A 21,041-nucleotide genomic window follows, 5' to 3' on the forward strand; every position below is an offset into this window, starting at 1 on the left:
TGTGCTTTTCCCACACCACTAAGGAATTCTCTAACACCAGCTGGCTGTCCTACAATTCGACATAATTCTGACACTATCCATCGTACCTGAAGATAACCTCAGACCCCACAGGTTAAGGGCTCAGTCCTACAAGACTGCTCTCCCCCCAACTTCAGACACCAGTGGCAGGTTGTCACCTGGGCTTCAGACCTACCAGCTATAGATGGGAGGTTCCAATGACCCCCTCTTGGGGTTCAATTAATTTGCTAAAGCAGCTCACAGAACTGAAATATTTTGCTTGTTCTAGATCACTGGTTTATCATAAAAGACTATAACTCAGGAATAGACAGATGGAAGAGGTGCATTGTACAAGGTATGGGGAAAGGTTCACCCTCTTCCCAAATCTCTGCCTGTTCGCCAACCCAGAAGCTCTTCAGACCTCTCCTTTAGGGCTTTAATGGGACTTCATTACATCGCTGTGATGGGTTAAATCATTGCTATTGGTGATTGATTCAACCTGTAGTCCATTTCCCAATCCCTAGGTGCTTTCCTAAAGTCACCTCATTAAATAGCAGAAGACACTTTTGTAACTCTCACCACTTAGGAGATTCCAAGTTTTTAGGAGATCTGTCCCAGGAACAGGACAAACACCAAATACATATTTCTTACTGTAAATCATGATATCACACACACCTCTCATTCTTAGTTCCTGGGAGAATGGACCAAGGCAGTGGTCATTTTATCTTTTTTTGTTTGTTTGTTTTTGAAAGCCATAGTTCTTCAAATAAAAATTCTACGGTACACCATAGATTTAAAAGAGATGGCTGGCTTCCCTGGTGGTGCAGTGGTTGAGAATCCACCTGCCAGTGCAGGGGACACGGGTTCGAGCCCTGGTCCAGGAAGACCCCACGTGCCGCGGAGCAGCTAAGCCCTTGCACAACTACTGAGCCTGTGCACCACAACTACTGAAGCTCGCACCCCTAGAACCTGTGCTCCACAGCAAGAGAAGCCACTGCAGTGAGAAGCCCGTGCACCGCAACAAAGAGTAGCCCTGCTTGCTGCAACGAGAGAAAGCCCGCGTGCAGCAACAAAGACTCAGTGCAGCCAAAAATAAAATAAATAAATTTATTTTTAAAAAAAAAGAGATGGCGGCTGAACTACTGGGCCCCTCTGCCCCAGGTGCTCTTCTAAGGACACTGCCAAGGGGCACCTTTGGGACACCACATGACCTGTCAGCGTAGGGGGCTGGATGGGGTAGAGGGCAGGAGCCAGGCAGCTCCAAGGACCTTCTTCCTCCCAGGTAAACAGAGGGCAAAAGGCATTTCATATAAAGTCAGAGACCCAGATTCTAGGTGACAGTGAGGAATTCTCTTGTAAGGGTGAACCCATGCTTACCAGTAGTGACCTCCATTTTATGCCCCTCCCCCTTGCTCAGTTTCCTCAGAGGTCAGACCTTGAGTGGAGACATCCGAGGATGTCGAGGGCATCCTGGCTGGGCACACGCCCATACTAGCTCCAGCACAAAGTTAACCGCGTGTCTCTTAGTTATACGTCTCCTCAGCTATAAATTGGATTAATTATCTCTTCTCCAACTTACCCCATGGTGATGCTCTTAGGTACAATTAAGGCACTGAGTGTTGTGACTAAGCATAGACTTTCCATAAGGAATTTTACCCCGTGTACCACCTATACGCCCTTGGGCAGAGAACTTAACCTCTCAATGTCAGTTTCCTCATCTGTAAAATGGGGATAACAGTTTGACCCTCAGCAAATGAAATAAAATAGTACATGCCAAGCTCTCAGCTCAGTGACTGATACACAGAATGTGAAGTCAGCTACCTTTAAACACCACCATCATCCCAGGAAAACACTGGAAGCTTTGGAAGCTCTGTAAGTATTCTCATAAATCCTTAAACCTATCAGATCTGTAGAAACTTAGACACTTCTGTTAATTGACCTGTCCAAAAATCTGAAAGCCAGAACAGATAGTTAGAATCGCTGGCCATCTGTAGGAAACTCTGGAGATCGTTCAAACCAAACGTGTTTCCAAGGGACGTATAAAATATTAACCATGTGTTTGCAGTATGATCTTGGTGCAAAACTTTGGGTGTGAATTCAGCTGTCTGGGAGGAGTTTGTAATCTAAGTTGTGTCCTCTAAGCTGACTTTAAATACAGCAGGGGAGACAGTAATGAAGTATCAGCTGTGCCCTTCATCCCTTCAATTTCTGGGACCCAGAATTTGTGAAGATGTTTATGTTCAAATGGACCGAGAAGTAAGACTCTGTGACCAGGCATAGACATTCATGAAACCATGACAGTGTCTTTTTTTTTTTGGCTGCTTTGGGTATTTGTTGCTGCACTTGGGCTTTCTCTAGTTGTGGCGAGCAGGGACTACGCTTCGTTGCGCTGCGCGGGCTTCTCATTGCGGTGGCTTCTCTTGTTGCAGAGCACGGGTTCTAGGCACGTGGGCTTCAGTACTTGTGGCTCGTGGGGTCTAGAGCGCAGCCTCAATAGTTGCGGAGCACGGGCTTAGCTGCTCCGCAGCATGTGGGATCTTCCTGGACCAGGGGTCGAACCCGTGTCCTCTGCATTGGCAGGCGGATTCTTAACCACTGTGCCACCAGGGAAGTCCCCATGACAGTGTCTTGAAAAGATACCAAGTAGGTGCCCTGATCATCCTTGATGTATCAATCATACATACTGTCTATTTAAACCCTGAAACATTTACAGATGAATATTTGGAAAATATAAAACATCTTTACATATAAAAAGGTACCACAAGGGAGTTTGTATTTTCAGTTGAGGCCACAGACCTTTCGGACGTCTATTATGATGGGATGAGGAACAACTAACATTTTAAATCATTTTGTCACTGGACCTCTGTCCAGGGCTCTTGAGGTCTGTTGTTTTTATTGCGCGAAGCCCGGAAGTTTAGTGAAGGTCGATAGTTTGGGGTCTCCATTGGCACAGAGGGCTGTAAGGGAAAAAATGGGCCCAGACTAGATTTCATGGCATTTCATGATCCTTAAGAGAAAATTGGGATCTTACATTGACTAATGCACCGGGAAGGTGTGTTGATACGACAGATAAAAAGGTAGGTTTCATCTCTCCTGCCTTGACATGCAAACCATCCCTTTTCAGGGCTCAGACCACCTCGGGGTGAAAGCAACCTGCTTTCGCTCTTGCTTTTGGTTTTGTAATCATTTGCAAAGAGATAGGATTGATAGTAAGAAAGCGTGGGTGGGCATGGTCCTGATACCCTGACACATCTTTTCTCTCCCTTTAAACAGCTCTGTGACAAATCTTAAGAGATTTGGGGGCAAACACACCTGGTTGAAATCTCATTCTGTGACCCTGGATGAGTCACCTAACCTCTATAAAGCCTGCAAAAAAAGATAATACCTGCTTTTTAGGTATGTTGTGAGGATTTCATGAAATGAGCCCAGCACATAAGTGACTGCTGAACAGTCTTCAGATATCAGGGTGGGTAGGTATTATCAATTGTTGATTACTTTAGAAGAAAAACACACAGTGGGTTTCTTCTTCCAGAGCAAAAATGCTTTTCCAAAATACACATGTATGTGTTATTTACAAAGCTGCAGTAATAGGACACAATTATGATTTCTGTCTTTCCCCCAATTTAATGTTGTATTTAAAGCATTTCCTATGTTTCTAGGACTGTCATTTTTAATGGATACTCTAAGATAATAATTTATAAAACCATTATCCTGATGGGCTTTCAGATGGTTTCTATTCCTGCTTTATATAGCTGACGACAACAATCCAAAATTTTTCTGTGAATAGAGTTATTTTACTTGTTGAATTGTTTCTGTTGGAAATGTTTCTATAAATGAGATTATTGGGTCACACGTTATAAATATCTTTAGTGTTATTGGGACATAAAGTGTTGCTGTATTGTTTTCCATTGGAATGTACCAATTTCAATGTCAGCAGCAGGAGGCCTGTGTGTGTGTGTGTGTGTGTGTGTGTGTGAGTGTGTGTGAGTGTGTGTGTGAGAGAGAGAGAGAGAGAGAGAGAGAGGGAATTCACTCAGCTTTACAACTGCCCAGCACTAGATTGAATATTGTTAACTTAATAGGCATAAAATGGTGTCTTACGTTTTCATCAGTTTGCCCCTCTTTGATTGCTAGTAAGAGTAATCTTTTCCTGTGTGTGTTCCCATTTACTTGTTACATCAGACCTTTTTCTTTCCTTTTATTCAAACAAGCAGTTCCTATTGAATCTGAATGGGGAATACACATTGTCTCTTTGTAGAATGAAAAGTTTAAGATTTATATTCAGTTCTGCAAGATTCTGCTGATTCCTGTATCCTGTAGTGTAACCTTTCTGTTAATTACATCCATCCATCAATAGGCCGGTGACTCTTCAAACATTAAAATTAATTCAACTCGACAGACTAACTTTTTATTTCACCTTGGAGGTTTGGCTTCCAGGCAACTGTCAGATATAAAGCCCCAATGATTTTGTATTATTTAAGAACGAATAGAAGTGAAAAACCTAATCACAGAGGCAATAGTAATGAAGTAAAATGGGACCATTGTCCCTAACAAGTAAGGATGACGCCTGAATGTAACAATAACAATGTTTTTCTCCTGGTAACTTTCAGTATTTATTATCACAACACACTGTGGATTGAAGCTGTGCTCCAAAGTCAACCTGTGGGGAATTCTGGCATTATCCTACAGGAATCCATTCTAGTCTTCTGTTTATTTTTCTTAGTTTTCCAGACAAAAGAATGGCAGCCCCACCCAATCTTAATTTGAAACACATTTTTCTAGTTGCCACCACCCTGTTTCGGGCCTGTGTTCCTTCTGGCAGCGGCTACCTTCACACGCTGAGCGCTCTTGCTGAATGTGGCCACAGAGGTAATAGGGCCGAACTGCTTGGCTTTACCGGTGACAGGCGTGCCTGGGAGATTCTCAGTGTCCACTGTGACCCCTGGATGGTCTCCCTGCCTGGCTCTCACCTTCCTGGCCACCCACACTCCCTCCGCTATCAGATTCATCCTGCTGAAGCACTGGGCAGATCGGATGTCTCTCCTTGCAGATACGTTTAGTGCTTCTGTCCACTGCCTGGAATAAAGCCTTGTCAGGTCCTGGTAGGCGGGGGAAGATGACTCCAACCAGCCTTTCATGAGTGCTGCCCCGATCCCCCCCAAATCTTTCAGCCGGGCAGGTGCCTTATATTTACTTTCCTGCCACTGTTTTCACTCTACCTGTTCCTCATTCCTGAAAATGTCTCTCCCATCCATGCAGAGTTCTTGCTCCGCTCTGTGATTCCCACACATTGCCCAGCTCATAACAGCTAGGAAATGATTATTGATTTCCATACACTCTAATGTGACATAAAGGGAGAAGCTTTTTATTTTATTTTATTTTATTTTGCGGTACACGGGCCTCTCACTGTTGTGGCCTCTCCCATTGTGGAGAACAGGCTCCGGACGCACGGGCTCACATGGTTCACGGGCCTAGCTGCTCCGCAGCATGTGGGATCTTCCCAGACCGGGGCACGAACCCGTGTCCCCTGCATTGACAGGCGGACTCTCAACCACTGCGCCACCAGAGAAGCCCAAGGGAGAAGCTTTTAAAATTTTACAACTCAGCCGTGAAGGAGAGACCTGTCTGTAGACCCCAGAGTTGGCTTTAGTTTGTCACGTTTTCCATTTCCTTTGCTTATGTTTTTCTTGTGACTTAGGAGGCTCTAAGTTGGTCTGTAGACAAGGAAAGCACTTGCCACTTGCAGTCGGGGAGCGGGCTCTGATGCTTCCTGGATGGAGCTTGAATTCCACTCTGAAGCCCCGGTGTGTGTACTGCACCACACCTAGCACAGAGCCAGGGATGCGGTAAGGGGGCCTGCATCCAATCTATGTTACCGCTTAGGAGCTAAATAACCTTGGGAGGGTTCCTTAACCACCTTAGTTTTCTCATTGGTAAAATGGCAATGATAGCACCTGGCCACCTGTCTCAGAATAATTCCACGGCAATTGTGAAAGAGGATGTATGTGCAAATACTTAGGAGTGAACGGTAAGGGGCAACCTGGTGGTAACAGGAAGCAGTCATCATTACTAGGCTATGCTGGGGAGCCCATGACAGAGTTGGGATGACAGTATCACCAAGAAATCCTTTAAGTTTTATCAGGAGAATGGAAAAAACCACTCTTCTCGAGAGGTCAAAGTTTTGAGGTTTCCCCTGCACCTTTTTAAATGGTAGCCGTCAGAGGTGCGTGATGTGAACTGGAGGTCGGTCTTCCTTTGTGGCAAAGGGCTCTAGGTGGACTTTCAGAGGAACAGAGGATAAAGCTGTGGCCCCAGAGAAGCCTTTTCTATCATGAGTAAAGGCCCTGGCTGAATTGTCCCTACAACGGTGATATTAATGGTCCCTCAGTTTTGTGTTAGTTATCCCAGGCTTCTAGGTTTTCTAGGCTTCAGTTTGGGAGGAAATAAAAATTATAACCCCATTTGTCCTAGGAACAGTAACTGTATTGTTTCTAGAACAGTATAAAGTTTGAATTTAATCTAGATCTTAGGTAGGTTTTTTTTTTTTTTACATCTTTATTGGAGTATAATTGCTTTACAGTGGTGTGTTAGTTTCTGCTTTATAACAAAGTGAATCAGTTATACATATACATATGTTCCCATATCTCTTCCCTCTTGCGTCTCCCTCCCTCCCACCCTCCCTATCGCACCCCTCCAGGTGGTCACAAAGCACCGAGCTGATCTCCCTGTGCTATGCGGCTGCTTTAGGTAGGTTTTATTACTGTTGGTTCATGAGTTTTTTTGGTCTAATTACAATGGTCGTCTAGCTTATCAGATTTTACTCTCAAGAGTATTGAGCAACTAACACAACATTGTAAATCAACTATACTCCAATAAAAAAATTAATTAAAAAAAAAAAGAGTGTTGAGTAGATTCCAGACAGTATGTGGCATGTGTCTGGACTGACTATAGGATAATAGAGATTTCTGCTGGCTCTTGGATGGGACTCTTCTTTGGAATTACTTGGAAATAATACCAGCCATATTAGGTGTCTTACCATAGAATTCTTATTATTTGTGATTAATGATATGTGTGTTAGTTATTTATTGCTGCACAACAAATTACTCCAAAACGTAGAACAACATGTATGTTGTCTTACAGTTTCTGTGGATCAGGAATCTGACCACTGCCTAACTGATTCCTCTGCTTCAGGGTCTCTCACAAGCCTGCAGTTAAGGCGTCAGCACAGGCTGGGGTCTCATCTGAAGGCTGGACTGAGAAAGGGTCCACTTCCCAGTTCCTGTGGTTGTTGCCAAAATTCCTTTCCTTTTTTTTTAAATTCAAAAAATGTGCTTATTTGTTCTGGTTTTTTGAGATATCATTGACCTATAACATTGCATTAGTTTAAGGTATACAACGGAATGATTTGCTGTATGTATATATTGTGAAATGATTACTACAGTAAGTTTAGTTAATATCCATCATCTCACATGGTTACAGTCTTTTGTGTGTGATGAGAGCTTCTAAGATCTACTCTCTTAGCAACTTTCAACTATACAATACAGTATTGTTAGCTATAGTCACAATGCTGTACGTGTACAAAATTCATTTCCTTAAGGGTTGTTGGACTGAGGACCCCAGTTGCTTGCTGGCTATTGGCCAGATGCCCACTCAGTTTCTTTCCATATGAGCCTCTCCGTAGGATAGCTGCTTCATCAAAGCCAGGAAGGGGTGAGGGGACGAGAGCTGGCTGGCAACAAGGAAGTCACAGCCTCTTATAATCTAATCACGCACAAGACACCCCATTCTGTTGGTTAAAAGCAAGGCATTATATATGTATAGCTGATTCACTTTGTTATAAAGCAGAAAGTAGCACACCATTGTAAAGCAATTATACTCCAATAAAGATGTTTAAAAAAAAAAAAAAAAAGCAAGGCATTATGTCCAGTCCATTCTCACGGGGAGGGGATCACACAAGAGCATGAACACCAGGTGGTGGGATCATTGGAGGCATCTTAGATTCTGCCTGCCAGAGTTGTAATTTATTTATTTATGTATTTGTATTTTTTGGCTGTGCTGGGTCTTTGTCACGGCACGCAGGCTTCTCTGTAGTTGTGGCACACGGGCTTCTCTAGTTGTGGTGTGTGGGCTCCCGAGTGCATGGGCTCAGTAGTTGCAGCATGGGGGCTCTCTAGTTGTGGCATGCAGGCTCTCTAGTTGTGGCACAGGGCTCTCTAGTTGTGGCACACGGGCTCTCTAGTTGTGGCACACGGGCTTCGTTGCCCTGTGGCATGTGGGATCTTAGTTCCCCAACCAGGGATTGAACCTGCATCCCCTGTATTGGAAGGCAGGTTCTTACCCACTGGACCACTACGGAAGTCCCCCGGAGTTGTAATTTATTATATTTAGTATGAAACATATAACTAAAACATGCATAGATAGCATAGAGCATATAGAAATATAATACACAAATTTATTGTATCGTGAGATATGTTAAATACTTTGCATTATCTATAATAATAATAAAAAAAATAGGCAAATGAAATGAGGAAAATTCCATTTCAGAAATACCCTTTCTTGTTGAGGACTTTAAAGAGCCATAAAAAAGATGATGAAGAATGAACAAAAATGAATATTGTGAATCTTACTTCCTGCTTAGGCTGGAGTCATCCCGGACATGAATCAGTTTATACCCCAGGGATATCATTGATCGGGGACTCTTGGCCTTCCCCAGCCTCTGAGTTGTGTTATGTGTACAGATCAGACCCTAGCAGTGGCAGAACTCAACTTTTTTCGTTCCTCCTTGCCCTTCATTTGAATGTAGAAACCTTGTGATAGCAACAAAAGTTTGTGCTTTCATTACTTCTGACTTCAGAGTTTTCTTGCAAAGGCAGAAAGGTATTTCTTTGTACCTGGGTTTCCCTCTCTCTCCTTCAGACCCCCTCCTCCACAAAGGGAACAGAGAATTTCATGAATTCATTCAGTTCACAAGCATTTCAGAGCCAATTATCTAAAGATGGCAAGTGATAGATGTTAGTGGTTCAGATTTGGAAATCCTGCCGTTTACCCCTCCTGTCTTCTGGGGATTATGACCAAGAGGGCTGAATACTGCAGAAGGCAGGATGGGAAATAAGGCATCTTCCTCCTCCGCCCTTTTTTTAACAGATGAGAAAAATGAGCTTCCAAAATGGTAATAAAGTGGTGAACGGTAGAGCCGTGGTTTGAATCCAGACCTATGTTCTTTCCAATTAATCATGCTGCTTTTCAGCCTGACCAGGAGCTGAGGACATTTTCCTAAGATCATGTGACCAGAAGAATCCTTGAATGCTAAATCACATTGATGACTTTTTAAAAATCCTGATAAATCTTTTGCTTCCTTGCTCTAATATTTATTCACATTTATATCCAATGTCGAGATTATAAGCACATGGATTAATGATGAAATACTGCATTGAACTGGGTATTGGCAGATGCGTGACCACAGCTTCTTCACAGGAAACGGGAGATGATGGTGTGCTGTTACCTCAGGCGTTTGGAATTGCGTGTCTTTTCTAGTTAAACAGCTATGCAGCAGTTGAAATAGTACCATTCCCAATCAATAGGGCAACTGTACGATTTAGGGACATTTCCCCCACCACTACACCTGGTGGTTTATTTCACATTCCCAAAGCATGCATGATTTATCTGGGTCAATAATGATTTTATGTGACCATGGGCATTTGATATCGACCACTTCTTTTGTTGCTGTCTCTTATTATCTTTTAGTTTAGGGGTCAACAGACTTTTTTTTCTGTGAAGGGCCAGATGGTAAATATTTTAGCCTCTGAAGCCATCCGGTGTCTATCACAGCTATTCAACTCTTCTGTTGTGCAAAATCAGCCATAAACAGTACATAAAGGAAAGAGCAAGGATGTGTTCTAATAAAACTTTAGTTACAAAAACAGATGGTTGGCCAAATCTGGCCCTCAGGCTGTAAGTTGCTGACTCCTGTCTAGACTGTAAGTCTCCAAAGGACAGAGTCAAAAGTGCCTCCTGTGTGGTTTCTGGAGAGTCCTCTCTCCTTGGCCGCCGTCTTGCAGCATCCCCATATGGCCTTTCCTCTGTGCACGTGCGGAAAGAGAGAGCTCTTGGGTGGTTTATCCTCTTCTTATAAGGACGTGAGACCCGTTGGATTGGGGCCCCACCCGTATAACATTATTTAACCTCAGTCACCTCTTTAAAGGCCCTATCTTCAAACACAGTCGTGTTGCGGGTTAGGGCTTCAATCTTTGAATTTTAGGGGGAGGCAGTTCAGTCCATGACCCATAGGAAGGGTCTAAGCAGGAGAGTGGCATGACTCTGGTGGCCGGGTGGAAGTGGATTGTGGGAAGTCCTGTTAGACTTAGACTCCACCTGCAGCATTTCAGGAGAGAAATGGTGGTGCCTGCATTAGGGTGGTGGCCGTGGAGATGGAGAGGAAGAAATGGGTTGGAGGAATGTGTTTGCGGAGAAATGACAGGCCTTGCTGTGTCCTGAGGCTGTCACACATAATTTACTTACCCGTATCCCTCAATAACTTGGACAATGGTTTGGTTCCCAGTGCCTCCGGTCACAGTCTGCACCGAGCAGGTACCCAGTGGAGGTTGAATAAATGCACAGGTGTCTGTGACGTGCTGCAGTAATGGGAAGAGACATTACAAAGTTTCCAAATCCATGTATGTAGTGCCTGCTTTACAGAGATCATGGTTTAGACCTGGAAAGCTGCTTTATGTCACCTAGGGCTTCCAAGAAATGATTTCTAGCTAACTTTTCTTTGGTAGCCTAAGATGGCAGAGCTAAACTATTCCATGAGTGTCTGCATTACACTCACATACGTACAGCAGAGAACTTCCTGCTCAGCTTAGAGGTCCCCACCCAGCCTTCCAAGTCAGCCGCCCAGATCTGGCCTGTGGCAGGTGTTCGGCTGGTGAGTTGCTTGATTGTGCGGTGGTTTGCTTTCTTTGGATCCCGTGCTTGTGGTTGTAAATCGCTTCCTTTTTGTTTGTCTCCTCCTTCAACCTCGAAGGACTGGATTGGGACTGGATTCCATCTTCCATCTTTTTGTTTTTTGTTTTTTGTTTTTTGGCCGTACCATGTGGCTTGTGGGATTTTAGTTCCCTGACCAGAGATTGAACCCAGGCCCTCTGTAGTGAGAGCACGGAGTCCTAACCACTGGACCGCCAGGGAATTTCCTGGATCCAATTTTTAAAAAATTAATTAATTTATTTATTTTTGGCTGCGTTGGGTCTTCGTTGCTGCGTGTGGGCTTTCTCTGGTTGCGGCGAGCAGGGGCTACTCTTCGTTGTGGTGTGCGGGCTTCTCATTGCGGTGGCTTCTCTTGTTGTGGAGCACGGGCTCTAGGTGCGTGGGCTCAGTAGTTGTGGCTCACGGGCTCTAGAGCGCAGGCTCAGTAGTTGTGGCGCACGGGCTTAGTTGCTCCATGGTATGTGGGATCTTCCCGGACCAGGGCTCGAACCCGTGTCCCCTGCATTGGCAGGTGGATTCTTAACCACTGCCACCAGAGAAGTCCCCCTGGGTCTGACTTTAACATGGGAAATAAGCACGGAGAGGCTTGGCAATAATGATAACGAAATGATCACTTACAAAATGTTTCTACAGAATGCACTTAATGCCACTGACCTGGATACTTAAAAATGGTTAAAATGGTAAATTTAGTTGTGTATATGTACTACAATAAAGAAACTTTCTCTATGATGCTTTCAGACTTTTCAATATTTTCTATGCCCCTGTAATGGAGAGATTAGATACTAAGTCTGCCACTTACTAGCTGAGCCTCAGTCTCCTTATCTGAAAGATGGGTAGATAACATCTCCTTCGCAGGGTTTTCCTGCTTGACAGATAGTAGGTGCTCAATAAATGGTCACCACTTTTATTATGTTTGTTCTGAAAAATTTCTGGTGAAAGTCTGCCTTTGAGAGTTTGGGAATTTTTTAAGGAGTATATTAAAATATTAGCTAAAGCATAAAACCACAAGTAGGACCAATTAAACACATGTAAATTCCCAAGAAATAGTCATTTACTAACCCGCAGAAAATTGGGAGAGAGGAAAAATGTTTTACTTGGCAACTAAAGGTTTTAACTGTGAATACGCCTGGGCTTAAGTATAACCATACTTTGTAATACTCTAATATTTTACTTCCCAGTGAGGGGCAGGTGCATTTTAGAAGTGATTTTTGGAGATGGAAAAGGCAGCAGGGATAGATTCCCCACACTGTTCCATTTGTTATTATAAAACACAGTTTTTCTAATTACGGAAATAATTGTTAACAATAACAGCGACTGACGTTTGAGTACTTTCTAGGCCAAATACCAAATCGAGCACTTTCCATGCATCATCTCACTGAGAATCATGCACGGCAGTTGTTGAAATTTGGGGAAATGAATAAATGTCTGCGAATAACTGGGACTGTTCTGTACATGTGGATTGTTAGCTCGCCTTTCAACTAAATGTGTTTGGGTTTTTGCAATGTCATTAAAAACGTGTCCCACCGTGATCTAAATTGTTTTGCGCTGTCCCATTGGGTGAAGATGTCACAGTTTATTTACACAGTTGCTAATCACTGGATATCCACGTTGCTTCTGGGTTTTGTTTTAAATAATATTGGACAAATTCCTCACATAAGTATTTGAACATTTCCTAGATGTACACCTATGGTTATAAAAATTTAGATGTTCAAGATGCTAGATTTGGTATAAAGCATGCAGCCAGCGAAATGGTTCCACTCAAGGCAACTAACACTTGATGAAAATATCTAACGAACTGTAACATAAACGTAGACTATAAAAGATGTCTCCTTGGAAAGCAATTGCTCTTGCTTCAGAATTTCAGTAATTATTGTACAAGTTATCCAGCGTTGCAAAGGTTTGGTTTTCTCCTCTATAGAGTACAAATAACAATACCACCTTCACTAGGGTGGTATAGGACATTTCAAGGAGCCAATGTTTACAAAGCATTTCATGCGGAGCCCCGCACGCAGTTAAGACTAAATAAATGTGAGCTGCCTTTATTAACGATGATGAGTACATGTCGGTATGAAGCTTATGTAAATAATGCCAGGCTGTATGTCTGTCCTCACAAAGCCTGGGGTATTAGTGTAAATATTTTCCTAATATAAATATAACTGAGGTTGTACTTGGCACTTATAAAGTGTCACTTTATACAGTGGTGTATACACAAACACAAATTTTAAATATAGGGAGTGGGTGGTGGCAGTTAGGCAGTAGGCTAGGATGTGCTTTCAAGAAGTCATTAGTAAAGTTTGAGGACCTAGCTTGTATTTAAATGCATCACAGAGTAAAAGCTCAGAATATTAGCGTTAGCAGAAACCAGATATCTTAGGACGGTGGTTTTCAAACTTTGCCAGCAAGCCACAATTTCCAAAAGAAATTCATTTCCATTAAGACCCACAATGCAAATAAATGTATATATGGGTCTGTTTTGTAAAACTGTTCCCCAAACAGTACTCTTTTTATGCGTGCTGTACTCTGATATTTTAAAATCTGTTTCATTTTATTTTAATGTTGGTTGTGAACCAATGAAATTAATTTTGCTGGGTAGAGACCCACGATTTGAAACACAACCTTAAAGCCTGTATACCCTTAAAAAAAGAAAGTTTGCAGCTACATTACAGTTGTAAATTCTCACCCAAGCATTTAATCAATAATGAATGGTTTTGTTGTTATTTGCATGATAATTTGAACTTTGGGATCATTATTCAGGCATATTTCCACGTTAGTAAGTCAGGTTCTGTTAAAAGCGTCGTAACCGGGGCTTCCCTGGTGGCGCAGTGGTTGAGAGTCCGCCTGCCGATGCCGGGGACGCGGGTTCGTGCCCCGGTCCGGGAAGATCCCACATGCCGCGGAGCGGCTGGGCCCGTGAGCCATGGCCGCTGAGCCTGTGCGTCCGGAGCCTGTGCTCCGCAACGGGAGAGGCCACGACACCCAGAGGCCCGCATACCGCAAAAAAAAAAAAAAAAAAGCGTTGTAACCGAATGCAGGCAGAATTCAACCAAAAACTGGGTATGAGCCATGTTTCACTCTGGTTTCCCTTTCTTTTAAACCAGGTAGCTTCCAATTTGACAGCAGAATGATACAAAAAGAGACTCAGAACGACATTGAGGAGGATTCTCAGCCTAATGAACGAAGTGGTCCCTTACAGTGATGATGAAACGATAGATGAACTTGAAGACCAGGGGCACTGCGGTGGAACCAGAGCAGAATCGAGGTTAACAGAGAAGCAGAGGAAAACCGGGAGCATTCAAAAAAAGGTAAAACACGTGGGACCTGGCAATGAGGTACTTGTCCGTCCTCACAAGGGCAGTGGCAACAGGTGCAAAGGACAGATGGTCCAGGAGGCATCTTCCTTCTCTTAGCTTAAGATGAAACTTGAAGCGCTTGGAAAAGTACACATTGTCCTCGGTGTGGTAGGACTGGTGGACCATAGCTGACAAGCTCTGCAGAGGAAATAGAAGGTCTTGCCTTCGGGCTATACATTTAGAAGGAAGCTGAGTGTGGAAGAATTTGCTTGTTACCACACCCAAGAACCTTGGAGTCCCATACCTTTGGTTCAGTCATTTGTGAATATAAAAGGGTTTTGACTCTCCAGTTAAAAAAAAAAAAAATTATGGGGTCTCCGCCCGCCAAGGAGGCAGCAAACTGTGCTCCCATGCCTAGAATCAGGGCAGCTTCAAGCAGGGTCTAGACCACGGATTGGCAAACGTTTTCTGTCAGGGGCCAGGTAGTAAATATTTCAGGCTTCGTGAGTCATACAGTCTCTGTCAGAACTACTCTAGCGTTACTGATGTTTCTTGAAAATGGCCATAGACAGTCTGTCATTTAGGGTAACAGAACGTAGCTGACTTGTATGATTTTGCTTTTTCCCTTGTGGCTTTTCTGTTTCATTCCCTGCTGGTTCTCCCACCCCGGCAAACACGGGTGTTCTTTTTTTCCTTTGCTCCATGAGGAAGCTGATCTTTTTCTCTTTAGACCCCAGATCTGCTTCAGATTTCAGGTTGAAAATGTTTTCCTCCACGGTCCCTTGCATTCCAGCTAAATAACTTCAGTTCCCCATTCACAGAAATCTCCAGGAAATTGTTCTATTTCTGACTCTCCACATACACCTCTCCCCAGCCTCAATCAGAATAACCTCTGGTTTTATCTGGCTTCCCCAGAGCCTCTGTCATTGCCGATCTGCCCTTCCAGGCCTGCCAGAAGCCTGCTTTCCTTATGTCACTCCCTGCCCGTCTCTCCCTCCAGGATTCTGCTGCCTGTTAAGCTGGTTTTTTTTTTCCCCCAACAGGTTTCACCTGTAGAAAAAGTGACAAAGCATGAAATCCTACTTATGTAATGATTCTTCCTGCTCTCTGGTCAGATGGTGCCTGTCTTTTGCTCTTCTGTGTGGGGACGTGCGTGTGCCACAAGGGCCCCCTGCCACCGCAGGCTTCAAAACCTGGGAAGGTCACTGTCTCAAGTCTATTGTTTTCCCATCCTCAGCTTTCCATATCAAACATTTAGAATGATCAGATCTTACTGTGGATTTCTGGCTGTAATTTTCAGCTATTGAGTATAAGTGCTTTCCGCCTTGACGCAGAAAGCACTACAATCACGATAATGGAGCTACCATGCAATGGAATCACTGCCAATCTGAACAGGAATGTGGCGTCTGTCATAACACGTCCAGACTGGATATGGTTCAGGCTGAAGTAGCCTGACGAGTTAGCACGGGGAGTTCTAGCTGATCGCCGAAATAGTAATAATGTGTTTCTTCCTCATTCCTTCTCCCACTGTGCTTCTAAGTTTCATATCTCTACCATGTGTGGGTATCTGATGAGCTGACACTGCAGTTCTTTAGGGGTGAACTTTGCTGTTGGTGCCATGTTATCAGATGTGTGGTCCGGGACAAGGCCAAGGGATGGGGTTGGGTGCCTTTGGAAATGTCAGAGGGGCACGTAGTGGGCGGAAACTCTCACCTCTGTTTTTTTCCACCTCTGCCTTCACATGCGGCTGCCCTGGGCACTTTCTGATTGTTCAGTTCACAGGTCATGTTTCTTGTAGATTTCTACCCCCAGAGCACAGGCACTGAGGGAGCTCGGACTTCTTCAGAGTCTTTTCCAGTGGTGGTTTGTATTTCTAGGGGAGTTTGGTGGTTTTCAAAAACCCTTGTCAAGTGACTTTGCCTGTGACTTTAAAAAACATTATTATCGGGCTTCCCTGGTGGCGCAGCGGTTGAGAGTCCGCCTGCTGATGCAGGGGACACGGGTTCGTGCCCCGGTACGGGAAGATCCCATGTGCCGCGGAGCGGCTGGGCCCGTGAGCCATGGCCGCTGAGCCTGCGCATCCGGAGCCTGTGCTCCGCAGCGGGAGAGGCCACGACAGTGAGAGGCCCGCGTACCGGAAAAAAAAAAAAATTATTATCATTATTATTAACTTCTTTTTGGCCTTGCTGCGCAGCTTGCGGAATCTTAGTTCCCCGGCCAGGAATTGAACCCAGGCCCCAGCAGTGAAAGTGCCGAGTCCTAACCCCTGGATTGCCCGGGAATTCCAAAAACGTATTATTGTTCTAACACCTCTGTGTGCCCTTTCCAAACACAGAGAGGGCATTTATTAAGTGCTAGACCTCTTTACTTCCGTTCCCTCATCTGCCCTGTGTCCCTTACGGCCGCTCTGCTTCGTCTCCCCCCACCGCCCACCCCTTCCTCCCTTCTTTCTCTGCATCCGTCTTCCCCTCTTTTAATTTTTCTCCCATATTCTAACTTGGGCATTTTCCCAGTGAAGGTCAGTGTCACTCTGACTTCCCTTTTTAACTATAATCTGTCTGTCTTGACATTTTACATGAAGGACAGTTTTCTTCAAAGAATTCACTTCTTTAGAGCACTGGAGCGTGAGTCACTCTGCGAAGTACCATCCAGTTGAGTGACACTGGGGACCCAGGCCTATTACAGCAGAGCAATGTCTAAAAATGTGTGAACCATGTTCATTTTTTTAGCCGTATCTTTTTTTTTTTTTTGGTGGGTCTTCGTTGCAGTGCATGGGCTTCTCATTGCGGTGGCTTCTCTTGTTGGGGAGCATGGGCTCTAGGCGCCCGGGCTTCAGTAGTTGTGGCGCACGGGCTTAGTTGCTCCACGGCATGTGGTATCTTCCCAGACCAGGGCTCGAACCCGCGTCCTGTACATTGGCAAGCCGATTCTTAACCACTGCACCACCAGGGAAGTCCTTTAACCATATCTTAGTGCAGAAAATTGGTTTTCTTTTTTTTTTTAAAGATGCTTTAGCCCCACTGAGCTTTAGTAAGCCAGTGTTTCGAGAGACCATTGCAAGTGCTTTTCAGGGGAAGGATGTTTCTTGTGTGCTGTGAGAATCGAGAATGGGTGTAAGCCTGCTGTTAGAATGTGCCATGAAGGAAGAAAGAAGCCCACAGATTTTACTAAAGTCCCTTTACCCTTGGTTTCCTTTGAGCAACTGGTGACAAAAACGAATGGGGATGTTTCCATCTGATGGAATGAACATTCTCATTTCCTGAACACACAAGAACGGTATATCCCAGAATGTGTTCTGAGAAACAGTAGTTCTGCCAGATATTCCCAGACACAAAGGTTCTGTGGTCCCTGAGACCAGAAACTCAGAATTCTTTATCCTTTAATTGGAGTTTAAGGTTGTCCATTAGCAGAAAATGATGCAAGAAAGTTTAGACTTTAAAGAAGCCACTTTAATTTTATTTAGCCACAGGTTCCTAAAACTCCTTGACTCTAGAATTCCTTGACTCTAGGTGCTTTTCTGGTTTGTTTGTGTAGCTTACCCCTCCACCATCCTGGTGTCCCCAGGTCAACTCCCTGGGTAATTCTGTGCCAGTCGGGAACCAGCTTAGAGACGAAGTCCTTGGGAATCAATAAGTGCTCTGCATTAGTGCACCCTGGCTCGCTCTTGTGAGCCTGCGGATGGAATGAGAAAGCTGTGTCCTACCTTGTTGGCAGCGTTGTTTTGTCAGTTAACTCTCCCCTCTTTCCGCGCTGGCTGGCTTACAAATACACTCACCGCTTCTACAGCAAACTCTTACCTGAATCCTGCTTTCTGCCTCTGGCTGCTGTCCTGTCTCCTGTTCTCATGACCAAGCTTCTGAAAACCCATTTCTCTACCATCACATCCACCCGTTCTCCCGGTCCTTCCCCTCTGTGGGCTGCCCCACCCCCCTGTGGGACACATTGTCTTAAAGATCACCAAGAACCCCAGTGCCAAGTCCAGTGAGCTTTTTGTCAACCATTCTCTTCCTACCTCTGTTTGCTCTGAAGCGCTTGACCTTTTTGAAAGTCTCCTTCAGTAAACGCTGGCCTCCCTGGCAGGTGATGACACCTTCTCGTCTCAGTACTCCTGTTTCTCCTTCCTCTGGCTACTCTTCCTTCCACCCTTAAAATGTTCCCATTCCAGGTCATCCTTTGTTCTCTGTCTACAGGCCTGCCTTTGGCAAGCTAATCCCCTTTACTCCACTTCATGTACCGCATCTCTGTACATGACCCTGAGAGGCAGTGTGCACGGTGGTGAAGAGGGAGGATGCTGGGCACGGGCTGTGTGGATTTCAGCCTTGGCTTCACCACTTTCTAGCTGTGTAACCTTGAGGAAAGGACTTCCTCTCTCTCTACCTCAGTGTCCCCATCTGCAAAATGGACATGATATGAGTACCTACTTCATTGGGTGGTTGTGAGGATTAAGTCAGAAAACAAATGTAAAGGAATGAGAACAGTTTCAGGCATGCAGTAAATACTCTAAAAATATTAGCTGTTATCACCCCCACCCGTCATCTCCTCTCTCATCTTTCCATCGTCAGATCTTCTTCTTGACCCTCCCACTTCCTTTTGGGATATTCAGATTCCCCTGGACCACCCCCCAGGCTGAAGCTGCTGAGTCACTCATTTTAATGGATCCTTCCATCCCCACATCTACGCAGAGTGAATGGGTGGATGGATGGAGAGATGGATGGGCTGAAGAACAGTTAATTTCCCGGCAATGAGTTTGCCCACATATTTAAGGAGAGTTCTGGTGATTTAGTGTCATCCCTGCCTCTGCGATCTTATAAACCTTTCCTGTTAGTACAAGCTTCTCCAGCCTTCTCTTTTTTTGGCAAATCTGTGGGCAGTTATGCTGACCCCACCCTCAGGCTTTCCTAGGCTCCAGTGGGTTCTCAGATAAAACCTTAGACTGGGTCTCCGATAGTTCACACCTGTGGAGGGGGGGCGGGCAAGGCATAAGAGTCTTCATACAGAGAAGACAGAGAGCTGTAGTTATGGAAAAGTCCACCCACGCACACACAGAGCGACAGGAACAAAGCTAAAGGTTGCAAAAAAAGCCTCGCTCATGCAGTGACTTGGTCTTTTAATGGATTGACCTGTGGTTCAGCTCCAAGAGCTGTGACAAAAGAGTCTGCCCTGGATGGGGGTCAGGGAAAGCTTCCTTGTGGAAAGGTATGCCTGTGCTGTCAAGTGACAGATGAAGGAGAGTTAATTAGGGGTGGGGAGAGGAAGGAGCCTCCCGAATAGGGCGCCACGTCCAGAGGGTCTGTGGCAGGAGGGAGGGTGGCGTGCCTGTGGCGCGTGGAGGAGCTGGGCCTCAGCCTGGGGGAATGAAGATGTTCTGAGCAGACGTTTAGTCATCTCACTCCCCCCCATCTCAGCACCCATCACATTGTAACTTAGAAACGACTGGTTTCTACTTTATGCTGATTGTACATTACCCATCTTCCAGTTAAAGCTGTAAGTGCTCCAAGGACCCAAGGTCCAATCTGTCTTATTCTGAGCTGGTGTCAGGGCAGCAGGCCTGGGGGGCATTTGTCATAGAGGCTTGGTGGGTGTTGGTGACTGACAGCATCGGAGGCTTCAACAGAGGTATGAATAGGGAACCAGGTGAGCGCTTCAGAGGCCTTCCCTGGTCAAGGAAGGCTTCCTGGAGGTGAGGACACCTGCGCTGAGTCCTGAATAAGTGTGAGAGGTAAATTGGTCCCCGTGGTCTCAGGGGCAGGGCCTACCAGGCCGACGCAGCGTGAAGGAAAGCTCCAAGGGGCTGAGAGTTCAGGGAACTTCAAGTGATTCTTGGAGCTCAGTGATGGAGTGGGGCAGTGGCCGTGCTGAGGAGTTTGGCCCCTTTCCTGAGGGCCTCTGGGGGCCATGCCAGCAGTTTAGGCTGAAAGGAACACAAATGAGAGTACAGCAGCGGTATCCTCCCACCACAGCTGCTCCGTAGCTATGTTTCCTCCTTTCAGTCCAATCTCCATGGTGGCAAAAGACGGCCCTGCACTGGGATCTGATTCCATCTCCTTTCCTTGGCGGCTCAGGCCCGTGTGATTGGGCCCCATCTTCCTCTCCCGGCCGAGCTGGCTGGCTGGCTGGCTGCCTGCAACTTGTAGGCTTATTCACACGTCCCATTCACCCTGTTCTACGCTCAGTCCCTGGTTCAAGCAAGTCTTTGCCTCCTCCACGACTTTGCATCCACTCTTCCCCACGACCAGAGCAGCCCCCTTCTCTGTGGCCATCTCCTTCTCACCCTTCAGGGCTTGATATAGGCATCACTCCCTTAAAGAAGCCTTCTCTGACCCCCAGCCCCAGCCTGGAGCAGACCCCTGTTGTCTGGTCTCAGAGCCCCTTGCACTTTCCTTCACACCCCTGCGGGCATTAATGATTATGTCCTTGGATATAAAGTAGGGATGTGTGAAGTAGGGATGAAGCTTCCCCAGTAGACGGTTGGCTTCATGAGAATTGAGGCCATATCTGTTCCATCAGAGCACGTAATAGACACTCAATAAATATACACTGGGTACATACATTTGTTTAGAAATCCTACATTGGCCGCAGTGGGGAGAAGGGAGTAGATAATAATCCAAGGGAGGATCAAAAACAAGACGGCCAGGGTGCAGAGAAGGGGACAGATCATGACATATGTTAGGGATTTGACATTCACAAGGGAAAAGGATGCCTGAGGAATAATTTCTGGCTTAGCTGCCCACCACCCCACCCTACACCCAGTGGATATTCCAGTTATCTATT

At 45.2% G+C, this 21,041-nt stretch overlaps 1 protein-coding gene across 1 annotated transcript in view; it reads left to right on the forward strand.

The window, feature by feature from the left end:
* The window catches only part of ATP8B1 (ATPase phospholipid transporting 8B1), a 111,955-nt gene that overhangs the window by 36,942 nt on the left and 53,972 nt on the right, over nt 1–21,041 (forward strand). Inside the window, 4 exon segments of the mRNA XM_032653939.1 lie at nt 14,079–14,155; nt 14,157–14,207; nt 14,209–14,238; nt 14,240–14,282. Coding sequence (XP_032509830.1) covers nt 14,102–14,155; nt 14,157–14,207; nt 14,209–14,238; nt 14,240–14,282 — 178 coding nt within the window. The 5' untranslated portion in view covers nt 14,079–14,101.

This window comes from Phocoena sinus, chromosome 14 (genome assembly GCF_008692025.1).
Source record: "Phocoena sinus isolate mPhoSin1 chromosome 14, mPhoSin1.pri, whole genome shotgun sequence".
Taxonomy (NCBI): Eukaryota; Metazoa; Chordata; class Mammalia; order Artiodactyla; family Phocoenidae; genus Phocoena; species Phocoena sinus.